The following is a 17,372-nucleotide window of genomic DNA, read 5'->3' as shown; positions in this document are numbered from 1 at the left end:
TGACGGTTTAAAAAGTTGGCAATTTGCTTGTTTGTGATCCTTACATTTGTGGGAGGCTCAAAATTTCCTCATTTTTTGCTAAAGTATATATTTCAATGGGCTTATTACAATCATTCTATTAAATATCGCATATGTACACTAAGTTGGGATATTAAATCTAATTTGGGATGTCGCATATATTCCTGCAAATATACCAAAAATTCAAATGATTTCCAATTCCTCCCATTTACTCCTATCCAAACAGAATATTTGGATTTCAAATTTACTCCCATCCTAACACAACTATGTAAGCCATTTACTTCCAATTCATCTACCTCCAATTCCATTTCCCATTTACCTCCAATTACAAGCTCCCAAACGAGCCCTAAGAACAAACAAAGGATGACAAGGCATCTTCCAAGATACAAGGGGGAGGACACACCCTACGATTCCCAATGCAAATACCCATTATCAATGATTTTCCCTCATGGATCCAATACCATTTGCTTTTTAACAAAGAAAATGATTGGAAGACAAGATTTCCTGAAAAATCCGATTGTTTCTCTCATGCCAAACCGCCCAAAACAGGACAAGCATGGGAAGGTGCCATGAGGTCGTCCTTCTCTTGCAACATTTTCCTCCATCGTGCTATGCCCTCATAAGCATGAGCATGGGTAGAGATTATGCCTATGAATTTTTAGAAGATAAGCCACAATTTACAAATTTTCTTGCCTCTTAGTTGAGAAGGTGAGATCCAAGAGAAACGGGGCTGGTATTCACTGCTACATCCTTGCCATTCCTCCATGCATTCACTAAAATTGGACAGGAAGGTGAAAATTTATCAATGGATGCTAGTGGGCATTTGTTATCAACCCCCAAAAAAGAAGAAGAAGAAGAAGGCTGGCACTATTAAGGAAAGAAAAAAGAACTTCAAACAAGCTAAGAAAGCACCAATAGCAAGCAACCAAAGTTACCTAGATCGCTGGTCGCTTTAGTACATGGTACGGGAACATGTAGATATGCTACTTCCTCGAGTAGTCTAATATGTGGTATGCTAGGGGTGGAGTACATACACTAAACATATGTAGTAAAGTTCTATATGCTAATTGACATGCAGAGTATTATACGTGGATAAACCTAGGCAAAGATCTCTACATCGTGCATATAAATTTACATTTCAATTTAATCAAAATTTAGATGGATTGCAACTCCGGTGTTAGTTTTCATCCCTTTGTTTCGTAATGTCCCTAGACGTAGTTAAAGGTAAGGGGAAAATCGGGGAGCAGATAGTTTCAAACGGGGACGATGACTGGAAGACGGCTACCACAAGGAATAGGAACCGACAACCATTACCTGAGGGCCGACGCAAATACACCTCTTTTCCGACCCTCTTTGTTAAAGGCTACCCCCATGGCTGGTTCCCTCTCAATCTGGAAAGAGTTTTCGGCCGAGCAGGAGCAGTTATGGATGTGGTTATGCCTAGGGATAAGGACACTGGTGCGTATCGCGGTTTTGCTTTGATTCGTATGGGGAGTGAGGCGGAACTAGCTAGGGCGGTGTCCATGTTACATGGTGTTAGCTATGGCGGTAAGAAACTTCTAGTTCAAAGAGCGCGTTACGGTCCTGAATCACTGTCTGCTTCATACGTTCACAATCGTGATACCCTTAACAAGTCTAAAGCGATGAAGCCTCTACCCGCAGTCCCGGCTAAGGACAGCCAACCGGTATCTCATTCCTTGGGTCGCTCCTTTCGAGACGCCCTTCTTCAAGACCCCAAAGGAATCTCGGTGCCCTCTCAGCGCCTGGATGAATCAGGGATGGATCTGCCTATCTCTAATGGGTTTGATAAGGACAAAGACCTGCCGGAATCCCATATAGTTGTAGATCAGGGGATCTTCGACAAAAAATGAGCCGAGTTAGCTAAATCTGTAATCATCTTCATCGAAGAAGGCGCGTCCATTTCGGGCGTTACGGAATGGATTCGACGCTGCACGGGACTCCAACTAGGCTTATCTGATTTCATTCCTTTGGGCCACGACATTTTATGGGTAAGAGTCTGTCCAGGCTTTAACCCGGACACCTTAACAATGGCGGACCATCTCTGTGCTGACGACCCTATCAACAGAGTCCTCCCGTGGGAAGAGTTTTTCATGTTTGGTAAGGAGAACATCTAGATTCTCATTTGGGATATCCCCCTGGAGTGCTGGTACGATGAGTTTCTCATTAAAGCTGCATCCTGAGTTGGATTTCTTCTCGAGCTCGATCCTAAGACCAAACTCGGGACGGAGCTCGGCGTCATTCGTGCTTGGGTAAGAAGAAAGAAAGGCCTCCCTTTCCCGTCTCATCTCCGTGTTAAAATCGATGATCGGATTATCCTCCTTCCGATCCAGAAGGAATCCTCCCAATTGGCGCAGCCCCGATGGGGAGATGTGTGGAGAGCCAAGGTTCTGGCGAGGCAGCCATTGTTGAATTTGCAGGAAGCTAGGTGGGAAGGAGGAGCTCATTCCGCATACACCAGCGAACCACGGAATCGAAGGGGTGTCAGAGCTTCTACAGCACCTGTATACGTCGACAGCGTCCGACCTCTTCAGACGACGCGTGGCAGCCTCTCCTTAACATCTGGGTCTCGTCTCGCAGAGGAAATCTCTGTTGCAGGCGCCAAACGATCTGAGGCTACACATATGGCGACGCGTGTCCAGGACACATCGTGCTTTTATCGGGAAAAGGATCTGCTAGACTGCCAAGTGGCCAGGGTGTAGACGCGTGGCCTCCCTTGCCTACATCGACCGCCTTCTATTAATGACGATGTAAGCACATCTTCGGGATTTCGACGCGTGTCGTCGGATCGCCTATTCGATAGATGTAAAGGTGCCACGATGGACGCCCAAACGTCATCTCTAAGGCTGACGTCCCTCATTGATGTAGGGTCGATTGAAACGGGTCCCTTTTCTTCGCGTTATACCCTCTCTCCGTCGAAATGGGGTCCATTTAAGCTATCCGATCCCGTTCCGCTCAATCCCAGCCCTTTATTTGTCGTGTGCCTGTTAAATCAACCCGACAGACCCGACCACCTTCAACTCCCTAACACTACCTCCTCTTTCTTTCCCATTCCTGCTTCACACGACCCCTCTCTCTCTCTCTCTCTCTCTCTCTCTCTCTCTCTCTCTCTCTCTAGGGCGACGATATCTCTCGAGAAGATATGACAGAAAATCTTCTTTCTGACTCTGCCTCATCCATCCCTTCATCTCCTATCAATACCACCTCTGCTTCAAGGGACTGGGCTGATCTGGGCCCCTTAACGCTGTTCCAAGAAGAGACATCTACGGAGGTCATTGTCACAGAACCTCTCCAGATGTGCTCAGATCTTCCTCATCAGCACCAGGGTAAAAAATCCAACGATTCGATGGAAAGGAAAAGTAGAGAAGAAATATGCAAGGAGATCCACGAAAAGAAATGGATCAGAGATGCAGTAGGGAATGTGGGCCGCTCGTTGGGCCTTTCTTTCGGCAACAGAGACGAAGACTATACTGGTCTCTTTCAATACATTGAAAACAGGGGTAGACCCCTTCCTCCTCAGAAGCACCCAGCCAAACACGTTCCCCGTTCTGCTAGTAATAAAGAGCTTCTCCGCCTCCAATCTTCTCCGGCTACTGTGTCTACGGTTTCGGCCAAGCGTGGTAGGAAGGGTTCCCGGGGCAGCTCGGTGCCCCAATGATTGTCCTCTCCTGGAACGTTAGGGGATTGGGCTCCAGACAGAAGCGGAGCCTGATCAAAGGGTCTATCAGGAGAAAGCATCCGGATGTTCTTTGCCTCCAGGAAACTAAAGTTCCATTGTTCTCTAAGAAACTCCTGGACACGGTTTGGGGTGATCAAGACGCTGATTTTGTCTCATTGGACGCTACGGGATCCTCTGGTGGTATTCTTATTATTTAGAAATCTTCCAAGTGGGACCTTCAGCTCTCGCTTTCTGGGGCCTTCTCTAAAGCAGCCCTCCTCCAAGATAAGTGTTCTTCTTTCCGCTGTATTGTGATTTCAGTTTATGACCCTACTGACGACTCCTTACGGCCTAATTTCTAGGAAGAACTGAATGTCGTTAGACATTCTTTCACAGGGCCCTGTTGCTTTGTGGGTGATTTTAATGTAGTTCGCTTTCCTCATGAGCACTCTCGACGTCGTCGTTCTTCTAGTGCCATGCAGTCATTTAATGACTGGATTCAAGCCCAGGAATTGGTTGATCTCCCCCTCTCTGGCGCGAAATTCACCTGGTCAAATGGTCGCAGATTCGAGATTCAATCAAGACTCGACAGATTCCTTGTTTCCTCAGACTGGATTGAGGAGTTTCCGCCTTTGTATCAGACGGCCCTCCCTAGAATGACCTCGGATCACTGGCCTATCCTTCTCTCAGTTATCGATGATGATTGGGGCCCTAAACCCTTCAGATTCAACCCCGCCTGGCTCAATATCGATGGCTTCCGCCAGAAAATTGTGGAATGGTGGTCCTCTTTCCCTTCGAACGGTTACGCTGGCTACAGTTTCATGAATAAGCTTCGCATGCTTAAGGAAAATCTAAAGGTGTGGAAGAAAGAGGTGCTTCGGAAGCGAGAAAGCGAAACGGAGTCTCTCTTCGCGGAACTTCATCTGATCGACTCTGGGTTGGAAGGCAACAATCCCTCCCTGGAGATGCTTTCTAGGCGTATCCAAATTATTCAATCCATCTCATCTAGATCCCTGGAAGATGAGCTCTCTTGGAAAATTAAATCGTGTTCCAAATGGATTTCGGAGGGAGATAAGAACACTAAATATTTCCACAACATTGCTAACATGAGGGCTCGGGCTAAAGCAATTCATAGTATTTCAGTGGAGGGGAGACAGGTTGATGATAAAGATGAGATCTCGGAAGTTGCGGTGCTCCACTTTCGCTCCCTCCTATCCTCTGAAGGTTAGTCCAGGCCTCGTTTGGATGAAATCCCCTTCCGCTCGCTTCTCAGCTTGGAGGCCGAGCGGCTGGAGGCTCCCTTTGCGGTTGAAGAAGTGAAAGCGGCTATTGTTTTGATGGGTGGTGAGAAATCCCCGGGTCCTGATGGTTTCCCTATGTGCTTTTTCCACGCCTTCTGGGATATTGTCCACCCGGATATCATGTCCTTCCTCAATGAATTCCATGACAGGGGCAAGCTCTCTAAAGGAATTGGTGCGTTGTTTATTGCCCTTGTGCCCAAAGTCCCTGGGGCTTCTTCCTTCTCCAACTTTAGGCCTATAAGCCTCATTGGCAGCCCGTATAAAATTCTGGCTAAAATCCTATCCTTACGCCTTGCTTCTGTGATGGATAGACTGATATCCAAGTATCAAAATGCCTTTATCAAAGGCAGGCAGATCATCGATGGAGCGCTGATAGCTAACGAAGTCCTCATACTTGTCATAGGGCTGGGATCAAATCCGTTTTTTGCAAACTCGACATTGAGAAGGCCTACGATCATGTGGACTGGGATTTCCTTCATTATATGCTTCTCCGGATGGGTTTTGGTCAGAAATGGAGGACGTGGATGAAGGCGTGTGTTGAATTGCCTCACTTCTCGATCCTGCTGAACGGAACTCCGAAAGGTTTCTTCCCTAGCTCGAGAGGTCTTCGTTAAGGTGATCCTCTCTCCCCCCTTCTTTTCCTGATGGTTGCGGAGGCCTTATCTCAGATGCCGCTTAAGGGCCAAGAGGCTGGTCTATTCAAGGGCATCTCAATGCCTGGGGTTGCCTTGCCGATTTCTCATATTCAATTCGCGGACGATACGTTGATTACCTGCGAAGCGGATTCTGAAGCCATTGAAAACCTACACACTACTTTCAGATGTTTTGAGGCAATTTCTGGGTTACGTATCAACATGGCCAAGTCCAAGGTTTTTGGAATCAATGTTTCAGATCTGGATCTAAACTCCTTTGCCTTAATCTTAGGCTGCTCTACCGCCTCCTTCCCGACATCCTTTGTGGGCCTCCCCTTAGCCATGGGCTCTCCTCCGATTTCGATGTGGGAAAAGGTGGTTGAGAAATTTCAAAATACTCCGGCCAGATGGAAATGCAGATTGCTGTCTATGGGGGGCAGACTCACTCTTATAAAAGCCGCCTTGTCGAACATCCCCATATATTTCACGTCCCTATTTCCCTGCCCGTCTGTTGTTTTGTGTCGGATCGACAAGCTGAGGAGGGATTTCTTGTGGAGCGGCAAGGAAAACTAGAAGAAGTTCCACCTCCTCGACTGGGAAGAGGTCTGCAGGCATTTTCGCAATGGAGGTGCTAGCGTTAAAAATTTGAAAGTGATGAACAAGGCCCTGCTAGGCAAATGGACGTGGAGACTCGGTTCAGAGCCTCATCCTCTGTGGAATATGATCATCAAAGGGAAATATGGATCATCCTCGGGAGGCTGGTGGACTAAGGACTCCTTCGCCTATAGGGCTTCTCGCATTTGGAAAGGAATCATTCGCTGTAGGAAACCGGCGATTGAGAATGTTGTTTATCAGTTGGGAAATGGGTCATCTATTCGGTTTTGGGAGGACCGTTGGTTCGGGGATACATGCTTAAAGGACAGCTTCCCTACCATTTATTGCCTTGCAATTAAGAAAGACAGCCCTATGGACCACTTTTTCACTTATTCGGAGTCGGGTGTGGTTTGGGATATTTCTTGCCGTAGACATCTTTACGATTGGGAGGTCCCACTCATTGCTAATCTATACCTCTGCTTATCCATGGTTTCTCCTTCCCAAACCGAGCCTGATAAAATCCTCTGGTCCAAAGATAAAACCTCCCAGTTTTCAGTGAAATCCCTATACAATGTAAGTATTTTGGATTGAATGTCCTCATTGTGAGGTTCCTCTGATTATATAGAAACTCTAGGCCAATTACAAGGCTGAATTGCAGCCATTAACATCAATCTAGGCTAACAAACAAGGAAACAATAACTGTACAAGATCTATACTATCAGTAACTGTACAAGATTGACACAATCATGCCATAATTAGAGGACCTAGTTATAGCTAAATATATGCTAATGTTGTCCTGATTATGTTGTCCCTGCTGTCCCTGCTAAATATATGTTGTTGTCCTGATTATGGCTAAATGTATGTTGTCCCTGCTGTCCCTGCTAAATGTATGTTGTCCCTGCTGTCCTGATTGACATCTATGTTGTCCCTATTGTCTCGATTGACATCTATGTTGTCCCTGTTGTCCCGATTGACATCCCCCCTCAAATTGATGCTGGTCGATCAAGAAGCATCAATTTGCCCACAAGGAACTAAAGGCGCGGTCGTGTCATGGCCTTGGTAAACACGTCAGCTATCTGAAGGTTAGTCGAAACATGAGGAAGAGAAATGATTCGAGTGTCTAATGCTTCCCGAATAGAGTGACAGTCCACCTCAATGTGCTTCGTTCATTCATGGAAACGGGATTAGCAGCTATCTGAATGGCACTAGTATTATCAGCATGGAGAGATGTAGGATCAGACTGGGAAAAACCACGCTCAGCCAGAAGCCCACGAAGCCAGACAATCTCAGAACAAGCAGTAGATATGGCATAGTATTCGGATTCAGTAGAAGATTTAGAAACACGAGGTTGTTTCTTACTCTTCCAAGAGATCAAGGAATTACCAAGAAACATGCACCAACCTGTGACAGACCGTCGAGTATCAGGACATCCAACCCAATCTGCATCACTATATGCAACAAGACGAAGAGGAGAGCCGGTTGGAAAGAACAACCCACGACTAGGGGATCCTCGAAGGTATCGGATGATACGACGAAAAGTAGCCAAATGTAGATGGCGTGGAGTCTGCATGAACTGGCTAACCTGCTGGACGACGAAGGAAATATCAGGCTGAGTAATAGTCAAATAGTTCAAACTGCCTACCAGCTGTCGAAACAGAGTAGGATCAGCAGGAGATCACCCTCCTCACGACGATACATCGTGTTTACTTTTAGAGGAGTATTCACAGAAGAAGTATCCTGAAGACCAGCTAAAGCAATCAAATCCTGTGTATACTTAATGTTGATTCAGAATGATACCTAGAAGGATCCGTGTGAACTTCCAACCCCAAGAAGTATGTAAGAGGACCAAGATCCTTCATATGAAACGAGGCCCGAAGATGCTGTTGTAGACAAGTGATCAAGTCTGAATCCGTCCCGGTGATAACAATATCATCAACGTAAACAAGAAGAAGAACAATACCAGCAGAGGTCTTATGAAGAAACAAAGAGGACTCATATTGACTCTGCTAAAAGGAAAACTGAAGTAAGGTAGACCGGAACTTATCAAACCATGCCCGGGGAGCCTGTTTCAACCCATACAAAGATCGCTTCAATTTACATACATCAGAAGAAGAGGAGGAGGTCAAGCCAGGCGGCAGGGCCATGTAAATTTCCTCTTTGAGATCACCATGAAGAATGCATTTTTAACGTCCATTTGATGAAGTGGCCAGCCTTAGGACGCTGCAATAGAAATAACCATCCGTACCGTAGTCATCTTGGCGACTAGAGCAAAAGTCTCCTCATAGTCCACCCCATATTCCTGTCTGTTACCAAGTGCAACCAACCTGGCCTTATAGCAATCCAGAGTACCATCAGAACGCAGCTTAATCGAGTAAACCCATTTACAACCAATAGCTTAAACAATCGTCAGACAAGGAATAACATCCCATGTGTGATTGTCCTGAAGAGCCCGAAGTTCTTCAGCCATCACCTCACGCCAACATTCATGCTTAATAGCCTCGGAATCACATGATGGAATTGAAATAGAAGACAAAGTGGCATGAAGAGATGTATGAGAACAGTCATACCAATCAGGAGGATGAGAGACTCTAGTAGACCGACGAGGAATAATGTCAGAACCCGGATCAGCCGCAGAAGGAACATGTTGAACAGGCTCAGGAAGGGGCAAAGTCGGTCGTCGGCGTTCATACACAAATCCAGGTTTGAATCGCTCAGGAATGTGAGTCAAGTCATCAAAATGAGGAAGAACATTGATCTCAGGCAAGGATACAATATGAGTAGAAAAGAAAAACTGATTTTCAAAGAAAACAACATGACGAGAAATAAAAAATCTGTTAGAGCATGGATCATAGCACACATAACCTTTGTGTGAATTATTATAACCTATAAAAGCGCACTTAACAGATTGGGCAAAAAGTTTGTGTTGTTCATGTGATGGCAAATGAACAAAACAAACACAACCAAAAGTATGCATATCAAGATAGTTGGGATGCTGATGATGAAGACGATAATAGGGAGTTTCAAAATGCAAGACACTTGAAGGCAAACTATTAATTAAATAAACTGTTGTGGATAAGGCTTCCACCTAAAATTTTGAAGGAACTGAAGATTCAAGCAATAATGTTCGAACAACGTCCAACATGTGGCGATTCTTACATTCAGCAACACCATTTTGCTGAGGTGTATAAGGACAAGAACGCTCAGAAACAATTCCTTTCAGCTTGAGAAAGGCATGAAATTCATGAGACATATATTCACCACCCGAATCGGACCTTAACACTTTAATGCCCGAAAGAATTGAGTTTCAATATAAGCCACAAATTGTTGAAACACAGAAAATACCTCAGATTTAGAATGAAGAAAATAAATCCAGGTATACCTACTATAATCATCAATGAACGTGACAAAATATTTATAATTTGCATGAGATATAATAGGAGTAATACCCCACACATCACTATGGATCAAATCAAAATAGCTTTCAACACGACTACCATGAGCATGAAAGGAAAGAGATTTACTCTTACCTAATTTACATGTTGAGCAATCAAAAGAGAGATGAGAGGAAAATTGATCTTTATTACCCAACAAACCGGATTTCACTAAATGAGACAGAACAATAGAGTTAGGATGACCCAAACGTTTGTGCCATACTTCACTCTTATTGTTTACAGTAGTACAAGCCAAAGAAACGTAAGAAGAAATGGAAAAATGTAGAGGAAACAATCGTCCAACTTTAGGCCCCTTCGTGAGTATCTTTCCCAATACCTGATCCTGCACAATACAACCATCACGAGAAAACCCAACATTACAGTTGTTATCAACCAATTGTCCGACGGAAATGAGACTAGTAGAAAGCTTAGGAGATACAAAAACTTCTTTAACTAATGAATTAATATCCCCAACAGCATGAATAGGTAACTGACTACCATCAGCAAAGCAGAATCAACAAGCCAAGGTAAAGATGGTAGTGTACTGTTACCTTGAAGCCCTAAGGCTGAAATAATCATTTGTTGAACAGTTTTAGGAGTAAGAATAAAGGGATCACTAGCTGTAGAGGAATTAGCGGAAGTAGTACCCACCGCAGCTTGATAGGCGTTAGTTTGGCGATTCTGGGGACGAGTCGGATAGTCTTTGATAATATGTCCCGGCTTCTTGCAATAATTGCAAGATTTCTTGGCACAGTGAGCAGCAATATGCCCATATTCCTTGCAGCTGAAGCATTGGACCTTCCGCATATCCCGACTCTTGCCTTTCCCGTGAGCTGCATAAGCGGCATCATTAGAGGTCATGCGGTTCTGCTGAAAAGTAGCTTGTGTTGCAAGACGCTGCTCTTCACGAAGTAATTCCCCAAAACACACATCCAAAGAGGGAGGAGGATCACGATTCATCAAATTGGAGCGAGTTGCCTCAAATTTCAGCCGTAACTTCATTAGAAATTGATCTCTCTTGCTCTGTTCATGAACCTCTTGAACAGCAATGAGAGATGCAACTGGTATCTTAGTATAAATAATGTCAACAAATTCACCGGACAAGTTCTGAAACCCAGAAAAATAATCTTGTATGGAGAGATTGCCCTGAGTGTAATTGGCGATCTCATATTCCAACTGAAAGCGTCTAGCTGTGTGGTCCTGATTGTAAACCTTCTTTAAATGCTCCCACATATCTCGTACAGTCTTGTATGGCCTCAGATTTAGGACAATCAGAGGATCAACAGATCCTAAAATCCATATCATGACTATAGCATCTTTCACTTTCCACTGAGCTAATTTAGACAGTTCAGTAGGAGCTGGATCACTTCCATCTATATGACCCCATAACTCTTTCCCCAGGACAAATAGGCGAAATTGAAATTCCTAGGCAGAATAATTCTTACCCGTGAAGCGCACACCAAAAGAATCTGAGTTGCTAGTAGACATGGTGCCAGGAACACAGCAATAAAGACTGATAATACTAAATCCACCTCACCCCTAGTCCAAAAACAAGCCTACAACCAACAAGTCCAAAATAAAAGGAGACCAAAATGAGAATTTCCAGCAAGAACTGGACACACCGACAGCCACTAATCACCCCAAAATGAAAATTTCCAGCAAGAAAGAAACTTCCTACCCTCGACAAAAACTGTTAAACAGCAGTTTATAACCCACCAGAATTATATACAGCTTCATTTGAAGGTATCGACAGCCAAGAAGACTAACAGATTAGTCCCAACCCAACCTAGAAATCTCAGAACAGGTAATAAAAGTCTCTGATACCATGTAAGTATTTTGGATTGAATGTCCTCATTGTAAGGTTCCTCTAATTATATAGAAACTCTATGCTAATTACAAGGCTGAATTGCAGCCATTAACATCAATCTAGGCTAACAAACAAGGAAACAATAACTGTACAAGATCGACACAATCATGCCATTTAGAGGACCTAATTATAGCTAAATATATGCTAATGCTGTCCTGAGTATGCTGTCCCTGCTAAATATATGATGCTGTCCTGATTATGGCTAAATGTATGCTGTCCTTGCTGTCCCTACTAAATGTATGTTGTCCCTGCTAAATGTATGTTGTCCCTGATGTCCTGATTGACATCTATGTTGTCCCTGCTGTCCTAATTGACATACAACGCCCTCATCCCCTCATCCCTCCCCACATCCTCGATCTCCTCGTTTATCTGGAAATACCCGGTCCCCCCAAAATTCATTTGCTTTGCTTGGCTTGCTTCTAGGAACTGGATACTCACCGTAGACAATCTTATGAAAAAAGGGATGCAACTCACCAATATTTGTCTTTGTTGCATGGCCGGCGATGAATTTGTCAACCACCTGCTTGTTCACTGCCCGTTTGTCTCTCAGATTCGCCAGGACTTCCTCTCTCGCTTTGGTGTTGTCAGTTGCATACCAGCGTCCGCCTCCTCTTTTCTTGCTTATTGGCACGGTTTCAAGTTGAGTAAAATCACTTCTAAGGTTTGGAAAATAGCCATTATGGCTATTTGGTGGGCAGTTTGGAAGGAGAGAAACGAAAGGTGTTTCAACAACGTGCAAGCTTCAGCTGATGTAGTGGGATCGAGAGCGAAGCATCTTCTTATTGACTGGGGCTCTAATGTTCCTATCCTTAGAGATTTCAATTTTCTTTCCCTAGGCTTGTAATTTTCTTTTTTTGGTGGTTGCACTCTGCTATCTCAGCAGGCCCTTTGTATCCTCTCCCTTTTTTTTCTAATATATCTCTCGTTGCTTTTATAAAAAAAAAATTAGTGTAGAACAATTAGCTCCCAAAGATACCGTAAGAGATAATTTGAAGGATACAAGAGCTTAATCTCCAAAGCCTTGCCTTTGCACCAGAAACCCATTGGAAGACCTGCTCAGAGTTCCCTTCTAACACATAATTCCTGGTGTGTGAAGAGGCAGTAATGCGCAAGGAGCGATGCCCCGGACGAATTCCCACTGCCACCCAGACCATGGAAAACTATGATCTCCTCCCCTTTGCTGTTCCTCAATTTCCATAATTCCCAATGGACCATTCTGGCTCTGAGAGCAACCTCATAACTAAGCTCGAAACTACCCGGGGGAGGTGGCCTCCATGCTTTCATCGCCTTCTTGGAGCAGGCCCCAATCTTGAATCATGCTTTCTATTCCCTCATGCAATTTGCCTTGGATGAACCCCACAATTCTTTCATGCATGACCCTTTATAATTTCTTATTGACATGCAACTGTTGGAATATAAATACCATGCAAGCTGTATAAGCGTGTTGTGCATAGTGCCAGGTTCATTTCTAAAATTTTCTGTTGTTGACAAGTCAAATGTCTCGTAACTTACTTATTTCATTCCCTCATTTTTTCGGGCTTTGATAAATATATGCTCCTAAATACTTTTAAATCCACTCCACAGATAGTGCTTCGCTTACCAAAGCTAGCGACTGCTTACTTTAATGAGCAATTATCAAATAATGATGCATCAGGACCTAAATAATGCTGTGCAAACCGGTTATCAAGTTAATTAGATCTTGATACTCAAATCACAAAGAAATGAAACATATATGCTCACAAGGAATATTAGAGTAACAAGGGAGAAATAACTTTATTAATATTCAAATTTCTTCTCTCACAAGTTACAATACATAAGAAAACTCACAACTCAGAAATATGGAAGGCCCACCTCGTACACCATCCTCCTTTTATAAACCCTAAAGACAATCCCTATGAATCTATAATGAAAATCCCTCAACTATTAGATTGATTTCAAATCAATCAATAATTTATTTAAGATCTTTTTTAAAAAAATGTTTAAGATAATAAAAATCTCACCAACATTGATTTGGCCTAAACTGGCAAAAAAAATTCTATTAAATACCCCAAAATCTTCAATCATATCTTCCACATCAACCCTCCTATTTTCCACAAATGGCATTTGTGATCTCTAACATTTAGGCCCCAAATTTTACAACATACAGCCCAAAATCAGCACATATTCGGCCCCACTGTGGATCATGGACCAACATCATAGTGTCCCAATATGTGTAGTCTATAGGTGGGACCCTTGGTTTGGTGATCTAGATTCTAGCCTGCTTAACCACTTTGAATGAGTGCATACTAATCTCCCAGATTGGGAAACCATAACTCTTTCAACCAGTAGTCTAAAAATAGACAACTAAAAAAATTAAAACAATCCGAAAATGGCTAAAGATTGGATGGACAATATCTTCTCATCTGTAAGATTTTGCTGCATCCCCCATCTCCATGGGGCCCTTTGGATCAATGGTTTTGATCACTTACCATGGGCTCCCTTTGTATAGAATGCGTGCATCAAGGCACTACTCAAATCCTGATGCTTCGGGACCTAGGGATCTCTCTACATTAATATTGTCGAGCAATTCAACCAGGCACAGCCCTATGACTATATGAAACTCATAACTACTACTTGGAAATTGGAAGGCTATCCTTGTTGGCAAGCTGACATGGGACTGTTGCTAAAACTGCAAGTTTCAGCAACCACTACTATGCATCCATAGGGAAAAGTAAGAATCTCTAATGGTTCAAACTGATGTAAACAGTTGGAAGATGTAATGTCTCTAATGGGTCAAACTGATGTAGATGTAATGTTCGAAAAAGTGATGGATGACTGAGAATGGAGGGGATACCTAGCTTAGTATCACTTCAAGCAAAGGTAATGTAGAGTCGCACCACACGGATGAACTCTCACTGGCAGTATTTTCAGTCGTAGGAAACACAGATAAGAACTTGGTTTCTTTTCAATATTCTCACAATATGGCATCTAAAAGTTTGCCATATATACATATAGAAGAAAACCCTTTCCTATGAAATCTATGCCATACATCTCATCTAATATCAACCCTTAAAATAGTCCAGTAACTTTCCCTAAGAAAAAGGGGCTAATACCTTATCCCTTGTGTTTCTTGCTATTCTCACTAACAGACTTGTGTATAAAGTTCCTCAATAAATTAGGAAACAGCTAGAGCAATTTAATTAAAAATAAAAATAAAAAATCGCCTACCAAATATCTTAGTAGCACTAAAAAATACCCCAGAAATACCTATAAAAATAGGAAAAAAGTATAACAACTCCTAAATATGACTCAAATCCTATTAACCCCTTTATAAAATCATTTTAAATACAAAGCCTTAACCATTCAATGAAACTTGTTTTTGAACGATGGTTCAATGAAAGCTGTTACCTTTCAGAAAAAAAAAAAAAAAACCTTTACTGACCACAGTATTACCACCCTAAATGTGTAACTTTTTTAAAATGGCATGTATGCCCCTAAATCCCGTCGCAACTTTACAACTGTTCACTCAATAAGTCATAACTCACTCGATTCTTGTCCTGTGAATGCTAATTAAATAGGCTTTCAAATATGTCCAATTTTCCTTTATTTGGATGCCATATATTACCCAAAAAGTATCCCAATAAATAAGTGAAGAACATAAGGGAATGCATAAGCTGTTTTCGATTGACCTGTATGACTCCAAATATCAATGGGACTCACCAAAATAAATAACAGTCCATTTGTGTGATCAAGGACCACCCACTATGAGCTGCATCACAAGTAGCACTCTATCTGGCACCCTGACAGTTGGACTTTGTTTCCAAACACTCGATTCCTAATGTAGGGACTTTATGTTACATGTCTTGGTGTTTCTTCATCTATGATCTCTCATATTTTCTTCAACGGTTTCTTGTTTTGTTCTGCATCAAGACAAACACGTTGCATTTCCATTGACTTTTAATATTATTCCCAAGCCTTCCCTGTATTTTCTGATCTTACACAACCTTGAAATTTTCAGAAGTTCCTCTTTACTTTACCCAAATTATCATTCCAAGAAATTCAATGAACACAAGCACCTTTTTTATGTCTAGTTTTGGGGAAGTTTCTATCATTCCTGTCTGTATTGTTATTCTTCAGTATGGAGGAGATTGATTTGGCTTGTAAAGATGCTTGGAATGGCCTACCATCGAGGAGACCTCTTATTGAGATGACAATACCATCTGTATTGGACAAGACAATATCTCCACCTGGTACTTTAAAATTTCTCTGCCAAGTTGCACTTCCAGTATATGTATTTTTGTGACAGTAATATGCTGTCTTTCATCATAATCAGCTCAGTGTATTTCTTTTTTATATAACTGGCAAGGGTTTATTTATAGAAAGAAAATAGTATGCATTTTTATGTCCAAGGGAATCAGAAACCTCATTTGCCTTTCAGTGCACAAGAAAGCAGTTGTCTAGCAGAATTGCTAGCACGTTACAATGATACTCTCTAAGATGATACGTATCTTAATGAAGCCCATTTGAGATCCATGGCACAAGTTCTAGAGTTCTATCATAGGTAATGCTTTCTTTATACATATAACATATCTGTGTAATATAAGCAGTTTGTCCTTTTGTTTCCTATTGCAGGAAAGCATGTGGTTAACCTATTTGTTCAATACACACCCTATACACTATCGGAAGGTAGCTGGGAAGATCCCTCTTTCAGAGTGAGTGGAATTGATCTACTGCTGTATTATTTCTTCAACTTGGATATGGTATGCGGTTATGGAAAGAATGTTGTGCATATTTGTTCATGTCTACATGTATTTCATGCCAAATTACATCCTTGCATGAATATTTACAGATTCCATGCATACATATATTGCGTGTGCATGTGTGTACGTATTTACTTACATACATATGTGATGTATTTTTTATGCAATGTAGTGGGTCTGGGCGTTTCTTCTGTCGCATGTTTACACAAACTAAACGTAAATGTCAAGATGTACTTCAAAGAAGTATTTTTGTCATGTTTTCCAACTGCCTAGCCCTCGAGACAACATTATTGAATATAAATTATTTACTATCTCAACTGTCATTTTCAGGAATCATTTGCTCAAAGATGTTTCTCCTTGATTGATGAATATGCACCAGGCTTCACTTCATCAATTGTTGACTACGACATGTTGACACCACCAGATCTTGAAAGGGTGTTTGGTCTCACTGGTAGTTCTCTATATATATCTAGTACTTACTGCTCAAGATGTCTCCTTACTGCTCAATATTTTCTTAATTACAAAAGCAATATTTTAAACTCTGGTTTCTGAATTCACTACTTTCACTGAAATTGTTTCATAACACTGCTTGACATGTATGCAATGTAAGACCCATTCACCTAGCATACATGAATAGCTACATAATGAAGCAACTATTTTAAAAAATTGCTGCGTCAAACAACCTGGTTAAATACCCATGCTAGCCACTTGTTGACGCAACTATTGGGAAAACCCGTTTTGTTGTATAATGTATACAACTGATTTGTCTAGATTCAGTTTCTATACCTCATGATGCTTTTATGACTTGACAATACTGTGTGGTTAGGAAAGAAGATGGAGAATTGAAAAAATGTGCTCATTGGTCCCTTATCACAGAAGACTGATTATTTCTGAATATCAAAAAGAATAAGAAATAACTAAATTGTCCCTTAAACATATTTCAAGCACACTAATTACCATCATACCCGGCTTGTCAAGTGTATTCTGAACACTGTTTGTCCAACTCCCTTGGTGAATATATCTGCAAGATGCTGTTCTGATTTAACACAAGGAATGTGAATAATCTTTGGCATCACCTTCTCCTTGATGAAGTGACAGTCAAACTCTATATGCT

At 42.2% G+C, this 17,372-nt stretch overlaps 1 protein-coding gene across 5 annotated transcripts in view; it reads left to right on the top strand.

The window, feature by feature from the left end:
• The window catches only part of LOC131229472 (uncharacterized), a 43,658-nt gene that overhangs the window by 23,900 nt on the left and 2,386 nt on the right, over window positions 1-17,372 (top strand). For 4 of the 5 annotated variants that reach the window (XM_058225434.1, XM_058225436.1, XM_058225437.1 and 1 more), the window contains 3 exons: window positions 15,636-15,748; window positions 16,131-16,258; window positions 16,589-16,709. In XM_058225434.1, coding sequence (XP_058081417.1) covers window positions 15,636-15,748; window positions 16,131-16,258; window positions 16,589-16,709 — 362 coding nt within the window. The remainder of the gene's footprint in view (window positions 1-15,635; window positions 15,749-16,130; window positions 16,259-16,588; window positions 16,710-17,372) is intronic. The other variant, XM_058225435.1, reaches the window with a different exon arrangement.

This window comes from Magnolia sinica, chromosome 16, assembly GCF_029962835.1.
Source record: "Magnolia sinica isolate HGM2019 chromosome 16, MsV1, whole genome shotgun sequence".
NCBI lineage: Eukaryota > Viridiplantae > Streptophyta > Magnoliopsida > Magnoliales > Magnoliaceae > Magnolia > Magnolia sinica.
Note: the sequence above shows the minus strand (reverse complement) of the source record. Positions and strands in the feature narration are given on the sequence as shown.